The 24,933-nt window shown below is 43.0% G+C and overlaps 2 protein-coding genes across 2 annotated transcripts in view; both read right to left on the reverse strand.

The window, feature by feature from the left end:
- Nucleotides 1–2,190: 2,190 nt before the first annotated feature.
- LOC139581428 (HLA class II histocompatibility antigen gamma chain-like) lies at nucleotides 2,191–12,504 on the reverse strand. Its single transcript, XM_071411189.1, has 8 exons — nucleotides 12,236–12,504; nucleotides 9,723–9,892; nucleotides 7,580–7,668; nucleotides 5,156–5,218; nucleotides 4,931–5,014; nucleotides 3,630–3,711; nucleotides 2,962–3,018; nucleotides 2,191–2,796 (listed from the first exon to the last, which is right to left on the reverse strand). The coding sequence occupies exons 1-8, from the start codon at nucleotides 12,325–12,327 to the stop codon at nucleotides 2,789–2,791; spliced, it is 645 nt and encodes a 214-aa protein (XP_071267290.1). The 5' UTR covers nucleotides 12,328–12,504; the 3' UTR covers nucleotides 2,191–2,788.
- A 1,637-nt stretch (nucleotides 12,505–14,141) lies between these two features.
- Nucleotides 14,142–24,933, reverse strand: part of LOC139581427 (bifunctional heparan sulfate N-deacetylase/N-sulfotransferase 1-like) — a 90,210-nt gene continuing 79,418 nt past the window's right edge. Inside the window, exons 6-15 of the mRNA XM_071411188.1 lie at nucleotides 24,597–24,751; nucleotides 22,415–22,600; nucleotides 20,184–20,312; nucleotides 19,880–20,062; nucleotides 18,811–18,907; nucleotides 18,028–18,151; nucleotides 17,427–17,601; nucleotides 16,904–17,184; nucleotides 16,637–16,739; nucleotides 14,142–16,377 (exon numbers count right to left, since the gene is read on the reverse strand). Coding sequence (XP_071267289.1) covers nucleotides 16,258–16,377; nucleotides 16,637–16,739; nucleotides 16,904–17,184; nucleotides 17,427–17,601; nucleotides 18,028–18,151; nucleotides 18,811–18,907; nucleotides 19,880–20,062; nucleotides 20,184–20,312; nucleotides 22,415–22,600; nucleotides 24,597–24,751 — 1,553 coding nt within the window. The 3' untranslated portion in view covers nucleotides 14,142–16,257. The remainder of the gene's footprint in view (nucleotides 16,378–16,636; nucleotides 16,740–16,903; nucleotides 17,185–17,426; nucleotides 17,602–18,027; nucleotides 18,152–18,810; nucleotides 18,908–19,879; nucleotides 20,063–20,183; nucleotides 20,313–22,414; nucleotides 22,601–24,596; nucleotides 24,752–24,933) is intronic.

Genomic DNA, 24,933 nt, shown 5'->3' on the forward strand with positions numbered 1-24,933 from the left:
AAAAAGAATGTTAAAGACTATTATTGCACTCAGTGAGTCCATGCAACTTCTCATGCGACTTGTTAAGCAAATGTTTACTCCTGAACTTATTTTAGGCTTGCCATAACAAAGGGGTTGAATACTTATTGACACATTTTTTATCGATTAGTAAAAATGTCTAAACATAATTCCACTTTGACATTATGGGGTATTGTGTGTAGGCCAGTATGGCCTCCAGCATTAAGAGTCCTGTACCTGCCCTCTGACACCCTCCTCTGCTCCTCACTCACCTACCTGTACACCCTGAAGACCTGGGGATGAGGGTGGGGAGAGATTAACATGGTGGTGAAAGGTGTGACACTGGAAAACGCTGGTAAGATATGCAGGGAAGGTTCAAAGAACGACGGTCCTGTATGCAGCAACAAAACGGCTGGATGAAGACAGAGAAACCGGATGACCTCCAGCCCTACCTGCAGACTCTCCTCCCTGAGAGCGCAGCTCATGCTGGTGTCTGTGGTACTGGGTCTCCAGGTCTCTCGGCCTACAGTGACAGGCCTCTGTATTACCAGGACCCGTCTCTCTGCCCAGGACCAGCAGCTCCCTCTGGTGGCCCTCAGCCTGACCACAAGGGGAGTTATGGAAGCAGCACATTTGACAGTTTGATTGTCATAAGACGTTGGCAATATCTTGACTAAATCAATCTCTCATATGTTTACCTCTTAGCCTACAATTTCTGCGCCCCGACAATCTAATTGAGCTAATAATAAAATGCCCATCAAAATCTGTCTAAGCTAGAGATGCACTACATGACCAAAAGTTGAACATGTCATTCCAAAATCAGGAGCATTAATATGGAGTTGGTCCCCCCTTTGCTGCCATATCAGCCTCCACTTTTCTGGGAAGCCTTTCCACTAGATGTTGAAACATTGCTGCAGGGACTTGCTTCCATTCAGCCACAAGAGCATTAGTGAGATCGGGCACTGATGTTAGGTGATTAGGCCTGGCTCGCAGTCAGTGTTCCAATTAATCCCAAAGGTGTTCGATGGAGTTGAGGTCAGGGCTCTGTGCAGGCCAGTCACGTTCTTCCACACCGATCTCAACAAACCATTTCTCTATGGACCCCGCTTTGTGCACGGGGGCATTGTCATGCTAAAACAGGAAAGGGCCTTCCCCAAACTGTTGCCATAAAGTTGGAAGCACAGATTTGTCTAGAATGTCATTGTATGCTGTAGCGTTAAGATTTCCCTTCACTGGAACTAAGGGGCCCAGCCCGAACCATGAAAAACAGCCCCAGACCATTATTTATCCTCCACCAAACTTTACAGTTGGCACTATGCATTCAGACAGGTAGCGTTCTCCTGGCATCGCCAAACCCAGATTCGGCCGTCGGACTGCCGGATGGTGAAGCGTGATTCATCACTCCAGAGTACGCATTTCCACTGCTCCAGAATCCAATGGCTGTGAGCCTTACACCATTCCAGCCGATGCTTGGCATTGCGTATGGTGATCTTAGGCTTGTGTGCGGCTGCTTGGCCATGGAAACCCATTTCATGAAGCTCCCGACAAACAGTTCTTGTGCCGATGTTGCTTCCAGAGGCAGTTTGGAACTTGGTAGTGAGTGTTGCAACCGAGGACAGACGATTTTTATGCGCTTCTGCACCCGGCAGTCCCGTTCTGTGAGCTTGTATGGCCTACCACTTAGCAGCTGAGTCGTTGTTGCTCCTAGACGTTTCCACTTCACAATGACAGCACTTACAGTTGACCGGGGGCAGGTCTAGCAGGGCAGAAATTTGATGAACTGACATGTTGGAAAGGTGGCATCCTATGACTGTGCCACGTTGAAAGTCACTGATCTCTTCAGTAAGGCAATTCTACTGCCTTACTGGCTATGGAGATTGCATGGCTGTGTGCTCAATTGTATACACCTGTCTGCAACAAATGTGGCTGAAATAGCAGAATCCACCAATTTGAAGGGATGTCCACATACATTTGTATCTATAGTGTCCCTTTCTATCTAATAGACTATGTTAAGATTTTACACTGCCTCTTCCAATGAAATGTGGGCAGGTCAAAATAATCTATTCATTTTAAAATGTTGATTACTTCTACATGCCATTATCATTGACAATGATAAATGACAAAGTCTGGTTATGGTTATTTACACTTTTTGTTATTTTGTGGAGGATAGACTCTAAGAGTCATGAAACAGTGTTCCAGTAGGAAACAAAATACTTTATTAATTCTGTCTGGTTCACATCTCTTGGTAGAATCACTTCCCCACATCCTCATCCATAATAGTAAAAGCTATGCTTTAAAGAGATGGACAAATAGATGTTAATCTATGTTATATTATATAGACAGTAAGCTTTTCAAACAAAGATCTATGGGGAGAGGCAGATGAAAAAAAAGTGGGGCTATCCCCCATTAGAGGGGTATGATCGGAGGACCAAGGTAAGGGACTAGGGGTCAAAATTGACAGTAGGGTCAGGGTTTGGGGATGGGAAAGTTTGGATGTTGTGCGCATGGAGTAAAATGTAACATACACTTCATATGTATATCTCTAGCAATGCTTAACATAGCTGAGCTCACAAGCAAACATTTTAATAGTTTAAGCCTTATATGCTGCCCAAAGGCAAAAGAGAACATTGATCGGTTTGCCTTCCAGGTAACTTAGCTACATGATGATAAAGGAAGAGTGAGATAGACAGAAGGAAAATTGTGTGTATTTTTTTTTTGAGGGGGGAGGGGTGGGATATAGGAGAGGACACTTGGTGAAGAAGGCCATCAGGTGCTGTGGTTGAGCTGTGGTTTACTCATCTGCAAAATATAGAGAAAAGAGTCAACCATATGTGCCAAACTATCATGCAATGTATTCAGATGAACTGTCTAGAGACACAGTAGACAGACATGTGATCCAAAGCATTGCCTATATATTGTACATCTCTCTGTCTGTTTGTTATTGAGTTTCTATCTAACACTCACTCTTGTACTCCTTCAGCTGCATCATCCTGGGGTAAGCTTCCATCCTCTGACGGGCGACTGTGGGAAACAAACAGTAACATGAGACAACAACAGTCCCATCACCACCACTATGTACCTACCAGATATAACGTTCTCGAGAAGAGAGGAAAATAAGAGAAGAGAGGGAAAGAAGAGAGGAAAGTGAAAGAACAGAGAGGAGACGGAAAGAAGAGAGGAGAGTGAAAGAAGGGAGCAGAGGGAAAGAAGAGAGGAGAGTGAAAGAAGAGGAGAGGGAAAGAAGAGAGGAGAGGGAAAGAAGAGAGAAGAGAGGAGAGGGAAAGAAGACAGAGGAGTGAAAGAAGAGAGGAGAGGGGAGGGAAAGAAGAGGAGAGGGAAAGAAGACAGAGGAGTGAAAGAAGAGAGGGAAAAAGAGAGAGGAGAGTGAAAGAGAGGAGAGGGAAAGAAGAGAGCAATGGTGAATTTATATTAAATACTTGGTTTAGGGGGTGGGGTGAAAGAAATAAGAGAGGGAGAGACAAGAGACATGAAGTTATGAGGTGGTGAGGGGTGAGGAGGTGATATTGGGGGTGAGGACATGGTGTTGGTGAGGAGGTAGGGGTGAGGATGAGGTGGTGGGGGTGAGTAGGTGGTGTGGGGGTTTGGAGGTGTTGGTGGGGGGGTAAGCTCACCTGGCTGAGGTGTGGGGGGAGCAGGGGCCTTCTCCTGGGCCATCTGGAAGAGCAGCCAATAACGCGCCCAGGTCTCAAAGCCCTGAGGGACACAGTCAGGGTTCAGGGTAAGATAGGGTTGGGCGATATGGTATTTTATGTTTTTGAATAATAAATGTTCTAAATATGCTTAGTGAGTATCTCATGAGCATAGGATGGCAACACATACATTATAAGTGATTTCAATGGGGCTTTCTCCACTTATACTGTTCAATCTAACTCAAAACTAAAATCATTTTCAGCATTTTCAACAATTTCTGGATTTCCTGCACTTTAATTGTAATTTCCACACTGTGCCACACAGCATGATATGGGCAAAAATTGGTGAACTGTTGGAATCATGGAAATATAACAATTGTTCTGATTCTATAGTTGGAATATAGTGGGCAGAACCTTGAATACATTGTTGTTTGATAAGACACCGAATGAATAAGCCAGTGAGGAATTATTGACAGGGTAGGAACCAAAGTGTTGGTCTGTGTTTCCAGGTGACCCTAATTAGATGTTAAATTACATGTTTTCTTACTTCATGTAGCTAGCTAACCAACATATTCATGCTTCGCCTTTTCCTCTCTGATAAGACACATTTGCACAAAAATGCTAATCTAGGTCTACACCAGCACTGGTACCAGACAGTATTAGCTAACTAGCTGCGTTCGCTCTGACTGTTAGTCCATTTAGCCAGCTAACTAGCGATTAGCGGCTAACAGAATAGAAACTATCAGACAGTAGTTTGCAGACAGCAAGATACACACACTAAGTGTAATTATAGAGTGCTAGTGGAAAGTGAATGTTGCATCCATCTGACCATGCGGAGTGAACGGCAAGAAAGTGCTCATTACTCAGTGGTCGAGCAACTGCTCTCTCCTTGAGTGACAGGGGCAGGGCTTTGTGTGGTTAGCAGCATGTAGCAGCAGGACGAGAGAGAGTGAATACTTAAGTAGCAAACAGAGTAAACTATAAAAACAGACATTATACGCGCCGGAGTATCTATCACATTTGGTTTAGAAGGTCATTTAAAAACTCAAACCGGTCCTTGCATCATTACCGGTATATAGTAAAACACTGTACACCGCCCAGCCCTTGGGTAAGATACTGTAAGGTAATGTGGATCATGTCATGATTATTTATGGATATTCGTACATGTGTGTTATCAGGGTACCTATACAGTGCACTACTTTTGACCACAGCCTTATGACCCTGGTCAAAAGTAGTGTACTAAAGAGGAATAGGGTGCCATTTGGAAGGCATCCAAGTCTCACCTCCCACTCAGTCTCCTCCACCTGTTTCTTCAGGCTCTGCAGGTTGGCCAGGAACGTCTCGTTGAACTGGGGCAGCTGGGGGTTCTGAACAATCAATCAATCAATCAATCAATCAATCAATCAATCAATCAATCAATGGCTGATATTTAAACTGTTCCTGTCTTTGTAGAGGGGACTTCAATGCAAAGGGTGGATTCATTGATTAATATGTATTTATTAATTTACCTGCAGCAGATCCTTCACTTGCTCCTCCAGGCTCACAATTGCAATTGCAGTGGCCTCCAGATTCTGATGGGAGAGCAGACAGTCAGACAGAAGTACTCAATACTCATCTTTTTATTTTAATTTCAAAGGAGCAGGAAGAGGGAGCTTAGTCCGAGAGGACACAAGTTGACATTTGCAAGTGAGCTTGTTGCTGCCATCTAGTGGCTGTTTTTCCTCAGTTCATAAAAGCCTTTAAGACAGCCTTTCTTAAAGTATGGGTCGCGGACCTATTAATGAACACTGTATCAACAGACTAATTTTCTTAATTTTTTAAAACTCAAAGGCCATGAACTCCTGAGCTGTGTGGAGTGGCATGTGTTATGGTTACTATGCCTGGTCTTGTGAGTGTATATTTTTTAGTGTGTGTATCGGTCTAATGTATTGGTCTAGTAGTGTGCATGCTGCTGTAACAGTATAACTTTAGACCGTCCCCTCGCCCCGACACGGGCGCGAACCAGGGACCCTCTGCACACATCAACAACTGACACCCACGAAGCGTCGTTACCCATCGCTCCACAAAAGCCGCGGCCCTTGCAGAGCAAGGTGCAACACTACTTCTAGGTTTCAGAGCAAGTGACGTAACTGATTGAAACGCCAGTAGCGCGTCCCCACTAACTAGCTAGCCATTTCACATCCGTTACACTGCATCCAGAGAAAACGTTAGCTTTTTAATGATTGTGTTTACAGATGTTGGTTCATCATTTGATCACCCTGTTGCAATTAATTAAAGGTTTAAAAAAAAAAATTGAGGTTTAAAAAGACTTCTAAAGTTTGTAATTTCCACTTACAAATGTCAGACTTGATTTTCACATATGAATAATATATCAACCCCTTCAAAAATGTCCATTAATAGTGGGTCGCGACATGTCAGAGAAAGTGTAGTTATTTCATTCATTACTAGAATTGATTTGGCCATGTGCAACTGCGCTCTCTGTAAGTGCGCTCCATGCTTAGCAGTGGTGTCTCTGCTCAGTTTGGCAGCTGCACGAGCGGGAGGGAGATGCCTATGTGCTTTGCGGTTTACATCATCTTTTTTCTGCAGTTTTATTTAAGATCCCTCTGCGACCCACACGCTGCAGCGCTGTCGTTCAGCAGCAGATGATACGCTCTCAGCCATTGACTTATCATTCCCACTTGCCATCACTCACCACTGTCATCAAATGGACTCAAGCTAGCCACAAGTTCTGACTGAGCTCAATCGTCAAGAAACTCAAATACAGCAACGAGTTTCGCTCTTTTTTTCATACAACCTTTGAGAAATAACGAGGAGCGCCCACAATGTGTCTTGTGTGGGAAGTGCTTAGTAATGAGTCTCTCAAAACGAACACATTAAAAGGACACATCCTGACTAAACATCCACAGCATGACAGTAAACCCAGGGAGTTCTTTCAGAACAGGGCTTCAGGAAACAGTGCTTCGACAGTGGAAAAGTAAGTCAGCTAGCAAGGCATTGTTGTCTATTTTAGAACAGGTGATGATAAGCAGAAATAAGGGAGTACTATATCTCATAGTAGTAGACGTGAGTTTCTCTTTCAAACAATCCCCTCGTACACGGCTAACAGCTAGCTGGGCAACGTTAGCCAAAGCAAGCTAGCCAGCTACCCAAGTAACAGAACAGATGAAGATGAAACATGACCAGGCCTACATTTTACTGTAAAAAGTATTGTTAATTACAAGTCTAGGTTGGAACAGTTGCTTTAAAAAAAATACAAGTAATCATTTGACTGAAGCAATGCGTTTTGGGGCAAACACACACAGTTCTGGGTTTCTCATCTACAGCAGGAAGCAGTCTCCTTCCTGACTGGGAAAGCAGTAGATGTTCTGATCCAGCTTAGTACCACATACCTATGTGAGTCAAGGTTCTCAACTCTGGCATACTTAAAAAACAAGTACAGAAACAGACTCCATGCTGAGCATGACCTCAGGGTTGCACTGCCAAAAACTGAGCCCAGAATAGACAAGACAAGACGAGCTTGTTCAAAACTTCAACCAGCCACACACCTCTCATTAGGACTGTGTGTGTGTGTGTGTGTGTGTGTGTTCTGTTATACATCTGTGTGATGTGATCAATCAGTTTATTCCAGTTCAGAATGAAATTATTTATTGTATTTTAACAGCAACAGTTCCAAACTAGACAGATATGTAAGTGTTTTTAAATGGGGAAAAATAAATATGAATTGCAATTGGATATTTTATTTAATTTGTATTTGTTTTTGTCTATATTGCATTTGTTTTATGTATAAGGGCATTGAAATGTACTGATACTTACATATAGTTGCATGTTTTCATAAGCTTGGGTCCCAGGAAAACACAGAATATATCATTTGGGTCCCAGGCTGAAAAAGTTCAATAACACCTGCTCTAGAAGGGAAAGAGGAGTCATACCGTCATGGGAGTCTTGGTGTCCTCATCAGTGAAGTTGATCAGCCGGGCCATGTTGATCATGGGCGTCTGCATCTTGACAGGGGCCACAGCTGGAGCAAGGAGGGGAAGACGGCGACAGGTCAGTGTGAATAAGATAAAACACTTCCAATTGGGATTGAGGCTAGCCCCTCCCAAATTTCTAGATTAAACATGGTTGGGAAGTAATGATGACAAAAAAATTGTAATCGTTACATTACCAGCTAAACTATTGTAATCAGATTGCAGAAACGTTTGAAAAACTAGATGCTAACTTTTATCATGACTTTTAAATTCCGAAAGGATGTTTGCGGGAAATTATTTTACACCTTTCTGTTTTCTCAACGACATTCAAATCAGCATTGAAAAAAGGTTTGTTCCTCCTGAGTGAGTCTAACCACAAATCAGAGACCACTAAGACACACCAAATGCGTTTGATGGATCGCGGGAAAAGAGCAGGAATAGGCTTTTGGCTACAGTCCAAGCTATGTCTTCTAAATGTTGCGACTGCTGTCGGCATCCAAAGATTATCCAACTTGAATACATGCTTGGTGGTAAGGATGATAGCAGTGGTGTAGCCTACAGGCGATACTGATATCACTTATTATTGATATCTAGACTATATAGCGCATTGATGTGAATCACAATGCTGCTCTCCCATTTATTTGCACCTTATGGATTGTGGTTGGCTGTTCACTAATGTACTGTATATTCTGTTTAAGCTGCCTATCAAATCATCGTTTTTGCGTTCAGGGGTGTATTCATTACGGAAATCGTTTAAGAACCAAACGGATGCAAACAGAGCAAACGAGAGTTTGTATTGGACAAATTCAGGTAGGTCCCTCCACGTTTCACTTGCTTCCGTTTAAGAAACGTTTTGCAACAGAACCAGAGTAATGAACACGCCCCCCAGTGGACAGCCAGTGAAAAATGCGCTCTTAACAACAGCTGCATAGTGCTGATCCCAGCCTATGGAATACGTTTGATTTCCTCCCTAAACTCCCCTGTGGTAGTGTGCTCCATACTGTCAACAACTAGAATAATTTAAGAAGATCAGAAGTGGGGCTTTTATTTTCTTCATGATAAATTACCATCTAGTTTTTCACATGCAAATAGCACTTTCCTGTAGTGCTCAAAGCATGCCATTTCTGAGAGCAGCATTTATTTTTCAACTCGAAGCAATGAGCCCAATCAGTCCTCCATGACAACAAAAAAAGAAAAGATTAGGCTAAATAGTCATTTGTTTTTTGGGGTAATGCTCATGTAAAACAACTTGGCTATCTAGATTTCTAAGTCCTATTCTTGAGGATCAAGGGGTATTAAATAATTGGAAGGACTGGAAATCTGACAGACTTTGGTTAGAGATGTAACCTAATAGTATTATTATCTGTAGTAGAAAGCAGTGGGTTAGTAGAAGCCTACATAACCAACCCATAAAGTAAAATACAACATCCATGTATGGCCAGCTATGTAAACTCTAACATTGATTATCCTGCAATAGACGTTCAATTGGTAATATACATTTTTGTCTTACTCTATTGCCTATTAGGCAGGTTGACATTTATTGGGACGAGTCGTCCTTAAGGTAGAATGGGCCAGCTTCCAAGTCAAAATTGGCTATATTGTAAATATATATAAACAAAAAAAAATATTAAAAGTTTACTTTATTTAAAGTTATGGCTAGGCATTAGAGTAAGCAGTGTCGTTAAGGTTAGATTTCAAATCCGATTTTAAGACTGTCTGTGCCAGCTACTAACCTGTGCCTCTTAAGGGGAAAGTAATCTGAAAGTAACAAAGTAATCAGATTACATTACTGAGTTTGGGTAATCCGAAAGTGCCGTTACAGATTACAATAAATGTAATTTACCCAATTTATTATATTATTATAATAATAATATATGCATTTTAGCACACTTTATCCAAAGCGACTTACATAAAAAAAATATATGGACTCATGACTGTATGGGTGTGGTCCTTTCTGTGGAATAAAACCCCTACCCCTTCCATTCCTCTTTTCTATCCAGTCCCCCCAGTCTCTCTTCCCACATAAGTGGATCTCACTTCCCTTTCCTTTGGCCACCAACTCTACACATCAACACCCCTCCTTCCCTCTCCTCCAAAACCCTACCCGGGGGTCTGTTTCTCAGCTGGTTGCGCATGTTGTTGTTGCTCTTCTGCATGTCATGGATCTGGCCCCTCTGGTTGAAGACCAGGTAGGCAGTGAGGGCCTGGCCGGCTAGGAGAAGACACGCCAGCACTGTGAACCCTGCTACCTTAAACGCACGGCTGTTAGAGGCCCTACAGGAGGGAATGAGAGCAAGATGGGTAGATAAAGGGGGTGATAGATTAGACGAGATGGAAAGTAAAAAGAGACAGAGGGAGAAATATAAGGAGAGAAACAAATTGAAATTACACCTTGATTTATGGAGACCAAACATTATTTACTTTTTAAAAAAGATTATGGGGATCATAATTGCATTTCTGACATGTACAGTGGGGAGAACAAGTATTTGATACACTGCCGATTTTGCAGGTTTTCCTACTTACAAAGCATGTAGAGGTCTGTAATTTTTATCATAGGTAAACTTCAACTGTGAGAGACGGAATCTAAAACAAAAATCCAGAAAATCACATTGTATGATTTTTAAGTAATTAATTTGCATTTTATTGCATGACATAAGTATTTGATCACCTACCAACCAGTAAGAATTCCGGCTCTCACAGACCTGTTAGTTTTTCTTTAAGAAGCCCTCCTGTTCTCCACTCATTACCTGTATTAACTGCACCTGTTTGAACTCGTTACCTGTATAAAAGACACCTGTCCACACGCTCAATCAAACAGACTCCAACCTCTCCACAATGGCCAAGACCAGAGAGCTGTGTAAGGACATCAGGGATAAAATTGTAGACCTGCACAAGGCTGGGACGAGCTACAGGACAATAGGCAAGCAGCTTGGTGAGAAGGCAACAACTGTTGGCGCAATTATTAGAAAATGGAAGAAGTTCAAGATGACGGTCAATCACCCTCGGACTGGGGCTCCATGCAAGATATCACCTCGTGGGGCATCAATGATCATGAGGAAGGTGAGGGATCAGCCCAGAACTACACGGCAGGACCTGGTCAATGACCTGAAGAGAGCTGGGACCACAGTCTCAAAGAAAACCATTAGTAACACACTACGCCGTCATGGATTAAAATCCTGCAGCGCACGCAAGGTCCCCCTGCTCAAGCCAGCGCATGTCCAGGCCCGTCTGAAGTTTGCCAATGACCATCTGGATGATCCAGAGGAGGAATGGGAGAAGGTCATGTGGTCTGATGAGACAAAAATATAACTTTTGGGTCTAAACTCCACTCGCTGTGTTTGGAGGAAGAAGAAGGATGAGTACAACCCCAAGAACCCATCCCAACCGTGAAGCATGGAGGTGGAAACATCATTCTTTGGGGCTGCTTTTCTGCAAAGGGGACAGGACGACTGCACCGTATTGAGGGGAGGATGGATGGGGCCATGTATCGCGAGATCTTGGCCAACAACCTCCTTCCCTCAGTAAGAGCATTGAAGATGGGTCGTGGCTGGGTCTTCCAGCATGACAATGACCCTAAACACACAGCCAGGGCAACTAAGGAGTGGCTCTGTAAGAAGCATCTCAAGGTCCTGGAGTGGTCTAGCCAGTCTCCAGACCTGAACCCAATAGAAAATCTTTGGAGGGAGCTGAAATTCCGTATTGCCCAGCGACAGCCCCGAAACCTGAAGGATCTGGAGAAGGTCTGTATGGAGGAGTGGGCCAAAATCCCTGCTGCAGTGTGTGCAAACCTGGTCAAGAACTACAGGAAATGTATGATCTCTGTAATTGCAAACAAAGGTTTCTGTACCAAATATTAAGTTCTGCTTTTCTGATGTATCAAATACTTATGTCATGCAATAAAATGCAAAGGAATTACTTAAAAATCATACAATGTGATTTTCTGGATTTTTGTTTTAGATTCCGTCTCTCACAGTTGAAGTGTACCTATGATAAAAATTACAGACCTCTACTTGCTTTGTAAGTAGGAAAACCTGCAAAATCGGCAGTGTATCAAATACTTGTTCTCCCCACTGTATGGGATTGTCCTTGTGACATCCCAGCACCTCCAAAAACGCATCAGAGCCCCTGTGCAGAGACAAAAGCTGATCCTAAACCAGTAAGAATGAACATGTTCATCACTGTTTTCTGTTCCTCTTTCCTGAGCCCATGATAAATACAGGTTTGGGAGACATCAGCAGTTACTAGGCAGATGCTTCATCTGAGTGTAAAGGAACGAATGAAAGCATAGGGAATGTAGTCAGCATCAGCAGATAACTCAAACCATTGATAATACTCCCAATATCATTTATGCATACTTTCAATAATGACGTGAATTCACAATAGCATACAAGTTGTAAATAAATTATATAAAATATTGCACTTGTTGATGGATTTTCTTTGTGTTTTACATAATTTTTTATACATGATTATTGTAATATAATATTTTGAGTTTACACATACTTGAACATTACTTTGGGGAATGAAGAAACAGACTATAGACAATATGCAGATGCATGTACCGAAGTAACTGCAACATCTATAAAATGTGTTTCGTAAAATTACTGCTATAAATGTCACCTTGTGTTGGTTGTTATTGGGAGGATAACGTCCTGGCTCCCTGCGCGCTCCAGGAGCGCATCATCGTGTCTCTCCTGCTGTTGCTCCTGCATTCTCTCCAAGTCTATGTTCTCTCAAATTCTGCGATCAGTAAAAAGGGAAGAGATCTATTCGGAAGAAAGCGTCCGTCTGAAATGACAGGCAGTCTAGCCAGGATTGGAAAGCCCCGAGTCTATAAAGTGATGGGCAGGTTCAACTAGATTGTAGAGTTTGAACTAAGCTGTCATTGGTCAACCTGCACTGCATCACTTGTTGATATAGGCAGACAAATCTGAAGCGATGAAAAGAAAGTAGAGTTCAACTTCTCATGAATGAAAAATAGTAGATAGAAAGTAAATAGAAAATCCCTCAGATTTTACATTTGAAAATCAACATCCCATTTCATGGTTTTTAAGGAAATGCATTAATTCTTAAGATCTTAATTCATTCAGAAATGGAGTCCTAAGGTTAAACAACAATCCAGGTATTATCCAGCCCTGTACCTATGCTGGGCCAGTAACCATAACATGCATTCATTTTTTATCAAATAATAGATAGAATACTTATGGACAGAGGTTTGCACCATTGCAATATTTTGCTTTTCTTGTTTTCAAACAGTAATAAAATATAAATAGAAAAAATATATGTTTTTTGCCCTTTATTCTATTTTGAAATAGTGTGAATAGGATACAAATACTTTTGAAGCTACAGTATGGTAATAACACAAGTTAGTGGACATTTATGGTCTTACAGTTGATAATGATGCAAGATGTTTGAAACCTTTCCCCCTAGAGACAACCCTGCCAAAGTTCTATACTCATTGGATGCCTTGAAGGCTTTCATTTAAGTCTGTAAACCAATCAGTCATTCCATAGAAGTGTGGATCAGAATTCCACTTATTCTACAGTGAATGTTGGGGATTTTCCATTGTTGTAGCGGTGATGAGAAAAGTGCTGAAAAATAAAATCCACAGAAGATGCAATCAAAAGGAATCAGATCATGCCGTAAGGTCAGAAAGTAATCAATACAGTACTCATTTACTCTCAAAGACCGTTTGAACCCAGTTTGGACTCTTATGGACAGTTTGAACCCTGGAGGTTGATGTTTGTACTAGAGGTCTTCATGGGTCCAAAAAGTTGGGGGACCCAGACCTGAACGGACCAGAGAACAATCAGACCCGAACCCAAATTGGCTAGACTCTAGGTCAGACCCGATTGGACCAGAGGACAATCAGACCCGAACCCAAATTGGCTAGACTCTAGGTCAGACCCGATTGGACCAGAGAACAATCAGACCCAAAACCAAATGGGCTAGACTCTAGGTCAGACCCGATTGGACCAAAGTGATAAAATAATGATGTTTATCAGCAAAGTTGCTCTTTTGGTTAATGAATATCTCTTTATATGTTGGCTAAGCCTTCTATAAGTCAATAAATTCACCTTATTAGCGTAAAATCTATATGATATAGGCTATGCAGAGCTGTGGTCGGGTCCATTTGGGTCTATCAGCTGTAGTTACATAGAACCCGAGACCAGATGACAAACAGGATCTGACTCGGACCTGAGGGAAAATTATTTGTGTTCGGGTGGAGCCTTGATGACCTATAGTCTGTACTGATCTAATACCTAACTACAAACTGAAAACATAACACCGGTACTATTCAACTGAAACCATTATTCCCTGTAAAAATATAGTAAAACCTCTCCGTCCCGAGTGAGACATTCTCTCATGCCCTCATGAGAGACTGTGATCTTCATCTCAGGTTTGAGGTGTAATCTGCTTCTCCTTTCCAAATGATATCGTACTTCTTTGAAAACACTGGTGCATCAAACATTCAGACACAGACTGGGGTCTCAGTGGGGAAAGACAAGAACATTTCTGAAAAATATAAAAATCAAGTGGTTTTATTTGCTAATTAAAAAGCACTGACAATATTAGTTACACTGTAAAAATTATTGACAACAATTACAAGTCTTTATCGTACAGTCCGGGGAGATTAGTACCATCATTGCTGTTATTGTGTTATTATCATGTCAATAATACTTTAAATAAAGAAATCAAGGAGCTCTGTACAACAATTGGCAGTGTGGGGGTAGTTGAGAGAAGGAATAAGAGGGGAGGAACGTTCGTATGAACAGATAGGATGAAAGAGATCATTCGGGACTTCAGCAGATGGCACTATATTATGATCCATAGTAGTGACAATTCAATACTACCTGGATGATTCTGTCCCACTGAATACCTCTTTCGTTGCATTATGAGAGGGGGCTGAGAGTTTCACCTCAATCACATTCAATAATTGATGTCTATAACATTAGATTACAGAGTCAGGAAAGAAACAAACGAACAGCATGTGCGTTGTTATTACGTCTGAACAACGTTGTACAAAAGTATTGCAGTAAGAGCAGCTTTTTGTTATGTATGCTTGCAGTGGTAGTACCATGTGACTAATGTCTGAGTTACAACTACTACTATAACTTGGGCCATACTGACTATGTCAGATGTTCATGTTTTAGATTCTCCCTGATGCAACTCAGAAATACTATGAACAACTGCTAAAACAAATGAAATAGAACATTCAAAATAAGGATTTATAAAAAAGAATCCTCACACTGCAGATGACTGATGGACTTGAGTGCATTTAAACTTAGCTTATGTCAGACTTCACGGTCCCACTTTAAATAAAGTACAACTTATAAACGCATGAAAGCGCATACATAAAGGCTTCATAAGCACTACATAAATGCTTCAAAATTAGCGTATGACACTATGAATGGTGTATAAGCATACAGTGTGTTATGTCACATTTGAAAATTCATCCTACAGTGGGAAGTGTTGTCACCTTTTATACACCATTTAGAGTATGACATATGATTATAGATGATTTGTGAAGCATTTTTGTAGTGCCTATGAAGCCTTTATGTATACTATATAAAGCCTTCATAAGTTGTACTTTGTTTAAAGTGGGACCGACTTCACATACTGTAATATCTGTGTTATGACTGAGCTTTCAGACAACCTGATAAATTAGAATATGTGTGTATCTGTAAAGTCTATTTATGAGATGTACCAATACTTTGCATATTGTGCTTTCAATGTGTGCTGTCTGCCTGACACTTCCTGTGCTGTGTATGCAAACCCATCTGAAACAGAAACCAAGCAAAATGTGTTTCTGGTCACCTTTTACAATAACATGTCTCCAAATCACAATCTTAAAAAATAAGAACCGTCAATAGGCCATGTAGTGGTGAAGATTCTGTCATGGCACTGGTAAATGTGTTCATGTCTAGTGTCTAAAGGCCTAGTGAATAAGACCACATCACACCTGTAGCCTGAGTCAATATACATCATACCACCCCCCTATGGTTTTTAGATAGAAACCACAGGCATTTTCAACTAATGGCATTCATTCAAGTACTAATTGATCTCTGCTCTAGTGTAATATCTGCCCTTTTTTCATCTCACCCAGCCTTAAATGACTGGTACTGTGCAGGCTAGCCAAGACTCACTCTTCCTCTTCATCCTCCTGTTCCTCTCAAGAGTAAGGTCCAAGTCCATGTGAGGAATGCAAGGGATAGTCAAAGAAAGAGGGGATGAGGGTTGACCACACCCTCCTCTCCATCCCATCCTATCTGTACCGGTGCCTTCACACCGGTCCACCTCTGTAAGAGGAGGCACAGTCTTGTGGGGAGTCTCTTTGTAGAATGTACCAAGTAAGGGTGGTGGTGTTTCATGGGGAGGTACAACTTAGGGAGAGAGAGGAGTGCACTTAGGGCCTAGGTTATGAGCCATTGTAGACTCACCGCCCACAGGTCACCATCCCTGCTCTCCCTTCCTCACTGTTCTTCCCTCTTATGAAGAGCACATACAGAAGGAGAGGCTTTCATCAGAACACACCCCTTTCTTATCCCCCTATGGATCCTCCAGGGGATTCATATCATACTCCTCCATATGGGGGGTGGTTAAGCTGTGGTACAGTCCGCTGAGCTGTCCCCCTTCCCCTGCTACCTGGTATGGACCAGTTCCTCTCGGAGCCAGCTGGGCAGGGGCTGGCCCATCCTGTACAGCAGCTTAGATAATGCTATGTTTTGATCCCTGTAGTGCTCCCTGAGGAACAACTGGGACTGGGGGATGGAGAGAGAGAGAGAAAGGGATGGTAGTGAGAGAGAGAGAGAGAGAGGGAGAGAAAAAGGGATAGGAGTGAGGCAGGGAGAGAGAGAGAGAGAGAGAGAGAGAAAAAAATGGATTGGAGTGAGGTAGGGAGAGAGAGGGAGAAAGAGATAGAATTATCATTACAGACACAGCCAGGATTCAATTAACAAACATGAATCTTAATGAACAAATATCAGTGAACAACTTGCATTGGCAAATGACAACTCTTACCTCTGGGTTCATGTCAGGGTACCTCCGCCCCTTGCTCTTCCCCAGACACTTGGTCTTCCCTCCCTCCAGCAGCTGACACCAGAAGCCTTTGTTGGGGTCAAACCTGGAGAAAACACATTACATCTTAATATGGGAGCCTCAGTTTAAAATGCACAGGACAAATTGCATTTTAAAATGCTTGTGGTTACAATACATCTAAGCCCGTATTGCCATATGGAGGTAAGTGGCTAGGGAAGTTATCTGCTCTGTGTTTGTGAAGTGACTCACGCTAGGATCCTGTGGTAGTTGACTGTGTTGACCAGGCCTAAAAACCTCTGGATCCTGTCCATGACTGAGGCCGGCTCAGTCTTCAGCTGCTGCCCGTCCAGAACCAGGACCTGACTGGAGTGGTAGTGGTTGAGCCATCTCTCCAGGTGGATGGCGTACCAGCCCGGAACCAAGCACCGGTTCTGGAGTACACGCAATCTCACCGGGGCATCATGGGTAGCCACGATGACATCATGGAAGGAGTATTTCAGAGCCACTGGGTCGTCATGAGCGCGCTGGTGCTGTAGGATTAGAACATGACGTAGGATTATAACATGACGTAGGATTATATCATGACGTAGGATTATAACATGACGTAGGATTATAACATGACGTAGGATTATAACATGACGAAGGATTATAACATGACGTAGGATTATAACATGACAGTCATACTGAGGAATAGTTATGTATCGTACAGACCTGGTACCATGAGTAGTAATTATGTATTATATACAACAGTTATAAGGAGTTATAAACCAACCTGGTACCAGGAGTAAGCGCGGTCAGCTGGGTTGATGAGGATGGTGATGATCTTGGATTTAGGCAAGAGAGCAGCCGCCCGCTCCGCTGCCACCTCAGAGTCAAAATAGTTGGCACTTTTCTCAAAGTAGTAGTCTGAGCTGGTGTTGGAGGGCAGGGGGAAGTACTCCATGTACCTGTGTGTTCACCAAAAGACAAAACAGATACACTAACTAAACTATACACTAACAGAACACTGACAGAAGCCAACCCCTGGACTAGAAAGCATGTTTAATGGAAAGTCTCTAGACCAAGGGTGTCAAACTAATTTGGCCCTGGGTGCCACATGCGGTCTTCAACAAGGTCCAGAATGTAGGTTCGTTATAATGTCTAAACAGTTTCGATTTGATTTTAGTGATTTACATTTACATTTGAGTAATTTAGCAGACTCTCATTTAAAGTACTGTATACTGAGTTAGTCCCCCCCCCCCCCAAGAAAAATATAAGGTTATAAGGGTACACTTTTGTATTTTTAGATCATAAGGAATAATCCTAGATCAACACTCCTACTCTGAGACCCTTTATGAATACGTCACAGAGCTCTTTCTCTGTGGTAGTCGTACCAGTCGATGCCTCTGTGGTAGTTGTGTCCGTTGAAGAACTGGATCTCCTCAAAGGTCTCCTTGTTGGGGTAGTTACTGGTCAGGTCAGGGTGCATTCCCAGAAACAGATAGAGGGCTGTAGAACCTGGGAGAGAGAGGGATGGAGAGGGAGACAGAGAGAGGGAGGGAAGGGGGATGAAGCGGGGAGCGAGAGAGACGGAGAGAGATAGACAGTGGAGAGAGAGTATATATTTTGAAGCATTAAAACATCGACTTTGAAGCACCTTGCAGCAGCCATGACAATGAATGATCAAATAAATCGTCTCGTTAGTGTCCTGTTCCCATTAGTGTTGGTGAGTGTTTCTCATAAACCGCCTTCTGCTTTCTCTGCGGAGGAGAGAGTGTCAGTCGGTCATGTGTGACAGGCCAGTTCCCGTAATTATGTTCTGTACTGAGAATGTGTAACTCTGAGACAACAACACCTCCTCTGCAGACCAAAGTCTCAGAAACCTCCCACAGGCCAGAGCAGATACCTGTCAGCTCTAACTACTCCTCACTGCGATAATTACATATGAGGAAGGGAAGTGAATCACAAGTGAGGTGAAATCAAGGCTCCGTCCCAAATGGTACCCTATTCCCTATATAATGCACTACTTTTGACCAGGGTATGGCTCTGGTCAAGAGTAGTGCATTATACAGGGAATAGGGTGCCATTTGGGATGGGGATCGAGCAGAGGTGAGATTGTGGACTGAGAGTCATGGCTAGTGATGTCCACTAGGTGGATCTGGTGTTCCATCTCTCACCTGTCTTCTGAGGCCCAATGACAAGCAGCTTGGGGAAACGGTCGCATGTCTTCTCCTTTGACCAGATGTCCTTGTGCCTTTTGTCCTCGCAGGGATCCTGTAGGACCAGGGTTTATGAGTCCTTCGTCATTCTTACATGTATCCAGTTGTTTAACCACTAAAAGTCTATGCCGTTGGGGGGGCTTGGGTACTAAGCTAACATATGAAATTGTTTTAAGATGGTCATACCATGGATAATTTAGCTATTTTATTTAGAATTTTAGCACATCTTTAGGTATAAAATGTTTCTATTTACTACTATAGCCCATAGAAACGCATTGAATAACACATTCATAAATGGCAAAACAGACAGTCAAAAAATAAATCATAAGGAATAAGGTTTTGAAGAGACATGAAAGCTCAGGAAATATTTTAGTTTTTTGAACACATATTTAACCCCTTATTTTTTGGGACACAAAACTACGTCCATTCTTCCATTCGTTTGTATGGGTTACCTTCAAATGAGTCCCCTGACACTTGTGGGGGTTGTAGAGCAAAACGGAGAACACCATCGTGTTCGGGAGTCTCCCCTTTCCATAGAGGTGTCATATTAGTTTGTCCAACCGGACGCTACGGACGTTTTCATGAGAAGACCGATTATCGGGATGTCTCCTGGTCTGACAAAATGCTGTAGCTCGGCCACCTTCCACCACAGATGCAGAAGGCCAACATTGGCAGATGCGGTGAAAAAAACTGATATCTCTAGCTTAAACTGACGGATTTTGAGGGTCAATAGACTCTTAAGGATTAATGAACCCTGAACAAATACATACAACATCCTGAGGATGTGCGGCTGCATTGGAACGGTCAATGGAGATGCCCTTTGAACACAAATACAATACTTGGCAGCAGATTGTGGTCTACAGGACAAGGATCCACCCAGGACTCATGTTAAAGGCCTTTCTAAATGAGACTAAGCTGTGTACATTCAGGTTAAAAGGATGTTCCGCTCAAGATAGTTATCACATCCCAGTATTCGTCAATAGACACATCCAGTTCCAGCCAGTCTCTCTCTGTCCCACAGACTGACCTGCCAGAGTGGGTCTCTCTCGTTAGGGAAGAGGCTGAAGTATCTCTGGGCCAGCTGGATGGGAGGCAGGGTCTGCAGCCGCAGGTTGGTCCAGGTTTGCAGGAAGGCCACCAGGCTCTTAAAGGTGTACAGGCCCAGCCGGTCGTTACCGTAGTTAGACAGGTGGGTCATGAAGATACTGATCTGGAGGAGAGAGAGAGCGAGAGAGAGAGAGAGAGAGAGAGAGAGAGAAAGGTAAACTTAAATTCACTCTGATAGTGGGAGTGGCCAGCAGTGATTGGATGTATAGTGTGTGTTAACTCACAGGGTTGAGTAGAACAGTGAGGAACAGCTCTCCTCCGTTAATGAGTTTGTCCAGTTCGTTGGGACTGCCTGGGTACTCCTTATAGAAGATGGTGTGCGTGAACAGGCCACACGTCTGCCTGGGCAAGACCTGCAAACAAACAAACACACACACACACACAAGTCAATGACACACACACACTTATAAGTCAATGACACACACAAGCATGCACGCGCACACACCAGCACCACTGGTCTATTCAATGCAAAACATTCCAAACCCCAGGCAATATCAACACTTTTGCTTACAATAATCTTCATATTATTATTATCATTTGCAGAAGCCTATATGGAATTCATTAAAATACACATGCAGCTAGAGAGAGTCTGGGGATCTGAATATCAATCATCTACAGGAAGAGAGAGATGCCGACAGACAGCACGAGAGGAAAACCTACTGGCAGTACAACATAGTGTACTACTGGGGTTTCAGATAGTGTTTTTAAGAAGATTAACTTGTGTGTTGGTGGTGTGCCGTCAGGGTTTATGTTGTGGAGGGAAAAGTCTCTCTGTTGTTGATGCATTGTTAAAGGCGTATCCAAGAGGTAGTGTCTGGGGGCCAGTCAGGGTGGTTGGTAGTGTCTAGGGGCCAGTCAGGGTGGTTGGTAGTGTCTAGGGGCCAGTCAGGGTGGTTGGTACTGTCTAGGGGCCAGTCAGGGTGGTTGGTAGTGTCTGGGGGCCAGTCAGGGTGGTTGGCAGTGTCTGGGGGCCAGTCAGAGAGGTTGGTAGTGTCTGGGTGCCAGTCAGGGTGGTTGGTAGTGTTTGGAGGCCGGTCAGAGTAGTTGGTAGTGTTTGTGGGCCAGTCAGAGTGGTTGGTAGTGTTTGGGGGCCAGTCAGAGTGGTTGGTAGTGTTTGGGGGCCAGTCAGAGTGGTTGGTAGTGTTTGGGGGCCAGTCAGAGTGGTTGGTAGTGTTTGGGGGCCAGTCAGAGTGGTTGGCGTAGCTACAGTCCACTATCACCTACTGCTGTAGAGGGATCCTCACACACTGATTGACCACCAAGGCATAATGAGGCTGGCCATTCCAAGGCCACTGTTGCCACGGTGACATACATAAAACTGCCCTGCTGTTCTTTCCATCTCAAGGGAGGACAGAGAGAGGGAGAGATGGTGAGATAGGTGGGGTAATAGAGTTATGAAGGTGGTGAGATAGGTGGGGTAATAGAGTTATGAAGGTGGTGAGATAGGTGGGGTAATAGAGTTATGAAGGTGGTGAGATAGGTGGGGTAATAGAGTTATGAAGGTGGTGAGATAGGTGGGGTAATAGAGTTATGAAGGTGGTGAGATAGGTGGGGTAATAGAGTTATGAAGGTGGTGAGATAGGTGGGGTAATAGAGTTATGAAGGTGGTGAGATAGGTGGGCTAATAGAGTTATGAAGGTGGTGAGATAGGTGGGGTAATATAGTTATGAAGGTGGTGAGATAGGTGGGGTAATAGAGTTATGAAGGTGGTGAGATAGGTGGGGTAATAGAGTTATGAAGGTGGTGAGATAGGTGGGGTAATAGAGTTATGAAGGTGGTGAGATAGGTGGGGTAATAGAGTTATGAAGGTGGTGAGATAGGTGGGGTAATAGAGTTATGAAGGTGGTGAGATAGGTGGGGTAATAGAGTTATGAAGGTGGTGAGATAGGTGGGGTAATAGAGTTATGAAGGTGGTGAGATAGGTGGGCTAATAGAGTTATGAAGGTGGTGAGATAGGTGGGCTAATAGAGTTATGAAGGTGGTGAGATAGGTGGGCTAATAGAGTTATGAAGGTGGTGAGATAGGTGGGGTAATAGAGTTATGAAGGTGGTGAGATAGGTGGGGTAATAGAGTTATGAAGGTGGTGAGATAGGTGGGGTAATAGAGTTATGAAGGTGGTGAGATAGGTGGGGTAATAGAGTTATGAAGGTGGTGAGATAGGTGGGCTAATAGAGTTATGAAGGTGGTGAGATAGGTGGGCTAATAGAGTTATGAAGGTGGTGAATTGTTTACACCTATTCTGTAACTTCAGATCTGCAAAGGAAGACAGAACAAACCCAGAGACGGAGAGAGTGGAACTTCTGTGCGTGTAATGTTTACAGTACATTTGTATTGTTTATTTCACTTTTGTTTATTATTTACTTCACTTGCTTTGGCAATGTTAACATATGTTTCCCATGTCAATAAAGCCCCTTGAATTGAATTGAATAGAGTAACCGTCAGTAGGGTGACTCACGCTGATACCGCTGTGTATGAATCCTCGTCTGAAGCGGGCAGGTTTGAGGTGGGGGTACTCCTCTGTGCTGGTCACCCTGATGCCCCATACCTTCTTCCAGGCATCGTACAGCTGCAGGTGGACCGGGTACACCCCAGAGTGGTGGGGTGCCACCGCATAGCCCATGTTAGTGGGGATACCGTGCTCCTGGAAAGAGAGGGAGGGGGAGGCAGAAGAGGGGTGTATGGGGGGAGGAGAGAGACAGATAGGAGGTAGGAAGAAGGAATCATAATTAAAATCACAGCCAGGAGTCAGACTGATACGACCTGACACACACATAACTCATGACCAAGTGATTTCTCTCATTCAGCACAAGCCCTCACTGTATTGCTCCTCATTAGCAATGCTAAGGCTAGCCCAACACAGCACATAAATGTCATCTGTCATGATACAACAGGATGTGTGAGATAAAGAGCAGCATTAGTTCTGGTGCTTTGGACAAGTCATCATTTCAGAGGTGTTAGCATCAGCATCAGAAGGAGAGGGGACATTCAGCCCGTAACATACAAAGAGAGAGGGTGGAGCTCTTCGCTCCAGTTCCGATCCACGTTCTAGCTCTTCTCTTAACTTCTCTAGGGTAGGGGGCAGCATTTTCACGTTTGGATGAAAAGCATACTCAAATTCAACTGCCAGCTACTCATCCCCAGGAGATAAGATATGCATATTATTAGTATATTTGGATAGAAAACACTGAAGTATCTAAAACTGTTTGAATCAGGTCTGTGAGTATAACAAAACTTATTTAGCAGGCGAAACCCCGAGGACAAATCATTCAGATTTTTTTTTTTTTTGAGGTCACTGTCTTTTCAATTAGTTTTCATTGGGAAACCAGATTTCTAAGCGAATTGCTTGCAATTACTACGGCTTCCACTGGATGTCAACAGTCCTGAGAAATAGGTTGAGGTTATTCCTTTGTGTAATGAAGAAAAACGGCCATCTTGAAGTCGAGTCACTCCAGATGTCCTGTTTGATTGAAGCGCATGTCCAGAAGGCATGCTACATTTCGTTTTAATCCTGTATTGAACACAGATCGATTATTAACGTAAAAAAATACCTGAAGTTGTATTACAAAAGTAGTTAGAAATTTTTGGGCAAAGTTTACAGGTAACCTTTGAGATATTTTGTCGTCACGTTTGAGCAAGTTGGAACCTGTGTTTTTCTGGATCAAACGCGCCAAATAAATGGACATTTTGGATATATATCGACGGAATTAATCGAACAAAGGGACCATTTGTGATGTTTATGGGACATATTGGAGTGCCAACAACAGAAGCTCGTCAAAGGTAAGGCATGAATTATATTTTTATTTCCGTGTTTTGTGTCGCGCCTGCAGGGTTGGAATATGCTTCTCTCTTTGTTTACTATTGTGCTATACTCAGATAATAGCATCGTATGCTTTCGCCGAAAAGCCTATTTCACTTCTGACATGTTGGCTGGATTCACAACCAGGGTAGCTTTAATTTGGTATCTTTCATGTGTGATTTAATGAAAGTTTGATTTTATAGTAATTTTCATAGTAATTAATTTGAATATGGCGCTCTGCCTAAATATAGCGTCTTGCCTAAACTCAGATTTTTGGATATAAATATGAACTTTACCAAACAAAAAATACATGTATTGTGTAACATGAAGTCCTATGAGTGTCATCTGATGAAAATCATCAAAGGGTAGTGATTCATTTTATCTCTATTTCTGCTTTTTGTTACTGCTCTCTTTAGCTGGAAAAAATTCTGTCTTTTTCTGTGACTTGGCTCATACCTAACATAATCGTTTGGTGTGCTTTCGTCGTAAAACCTTTTTGAAATCGGACACTTTGGCTGGATTTACAACAAGTAGCTTTAAAATGGTGTAAAATACATGTATGTTTGAGGAATTTAAATTATGGGATTTCTGTTGTTTTGAATTTGGCGCCCTGCAGTTTCCCTGGCTGTTGACGAGGTGGGACGCTACCGTCCCACATACCCTAGAGAAGTTAACAAGTATGGACCCAGAACTTAATTGAACATCTGACCAATTATGCAAGACTTTAGTTCTGGGTTAACCGAGATTAGGCTAACGTCAGCATTTCTAATGAGGAGCAACACAGTGATGTGGGCTAACTGTTAGCATCCCACTGCTAGCCCCCAGACAGACAGTGACTCACCATAGCGAACCTCTTGTTGAGCAGCATCTGTTCAGCTAGCACTGACTGGTTGTGGAAGAGGTGGGGCTGCATGTGGCTCCACATGTGGGGGAACCACCAGAACTCCTTGACGTAGGAGAGGAGCAGGTCATCCCCCAGGTCCTCCTCATCTGACCCTGGACACAAAAGGAGAGGGAGGAGAGGAGAAAAGGTAAGAGGATGGGAGGTGTGCAGAGGGAGGACAGGTAGAGGACCGGACGGAGCAGGAGAGTAGCAGCGAAAGAATGAAGAGAAGGAAAGGGGAGAAAAACGTTTGTTTGATGAACAGTGGAGTGTGGTGTATGTCCTCAAGTTATAA

Source organism: Salvelinus alpinus, chromosome 7 (genome assembly GCF_045679555.1).
Source record: "Salvelinus alpinus chromosome 7, SLU_Salpinus.1, whole genome shotgun sequence".
NCBI lineage: Eukaryota > Metazoa > Chordata > Actinopteri > Salmoniformes > Salmonidae > Salvelinus > Salvelinus alpinus.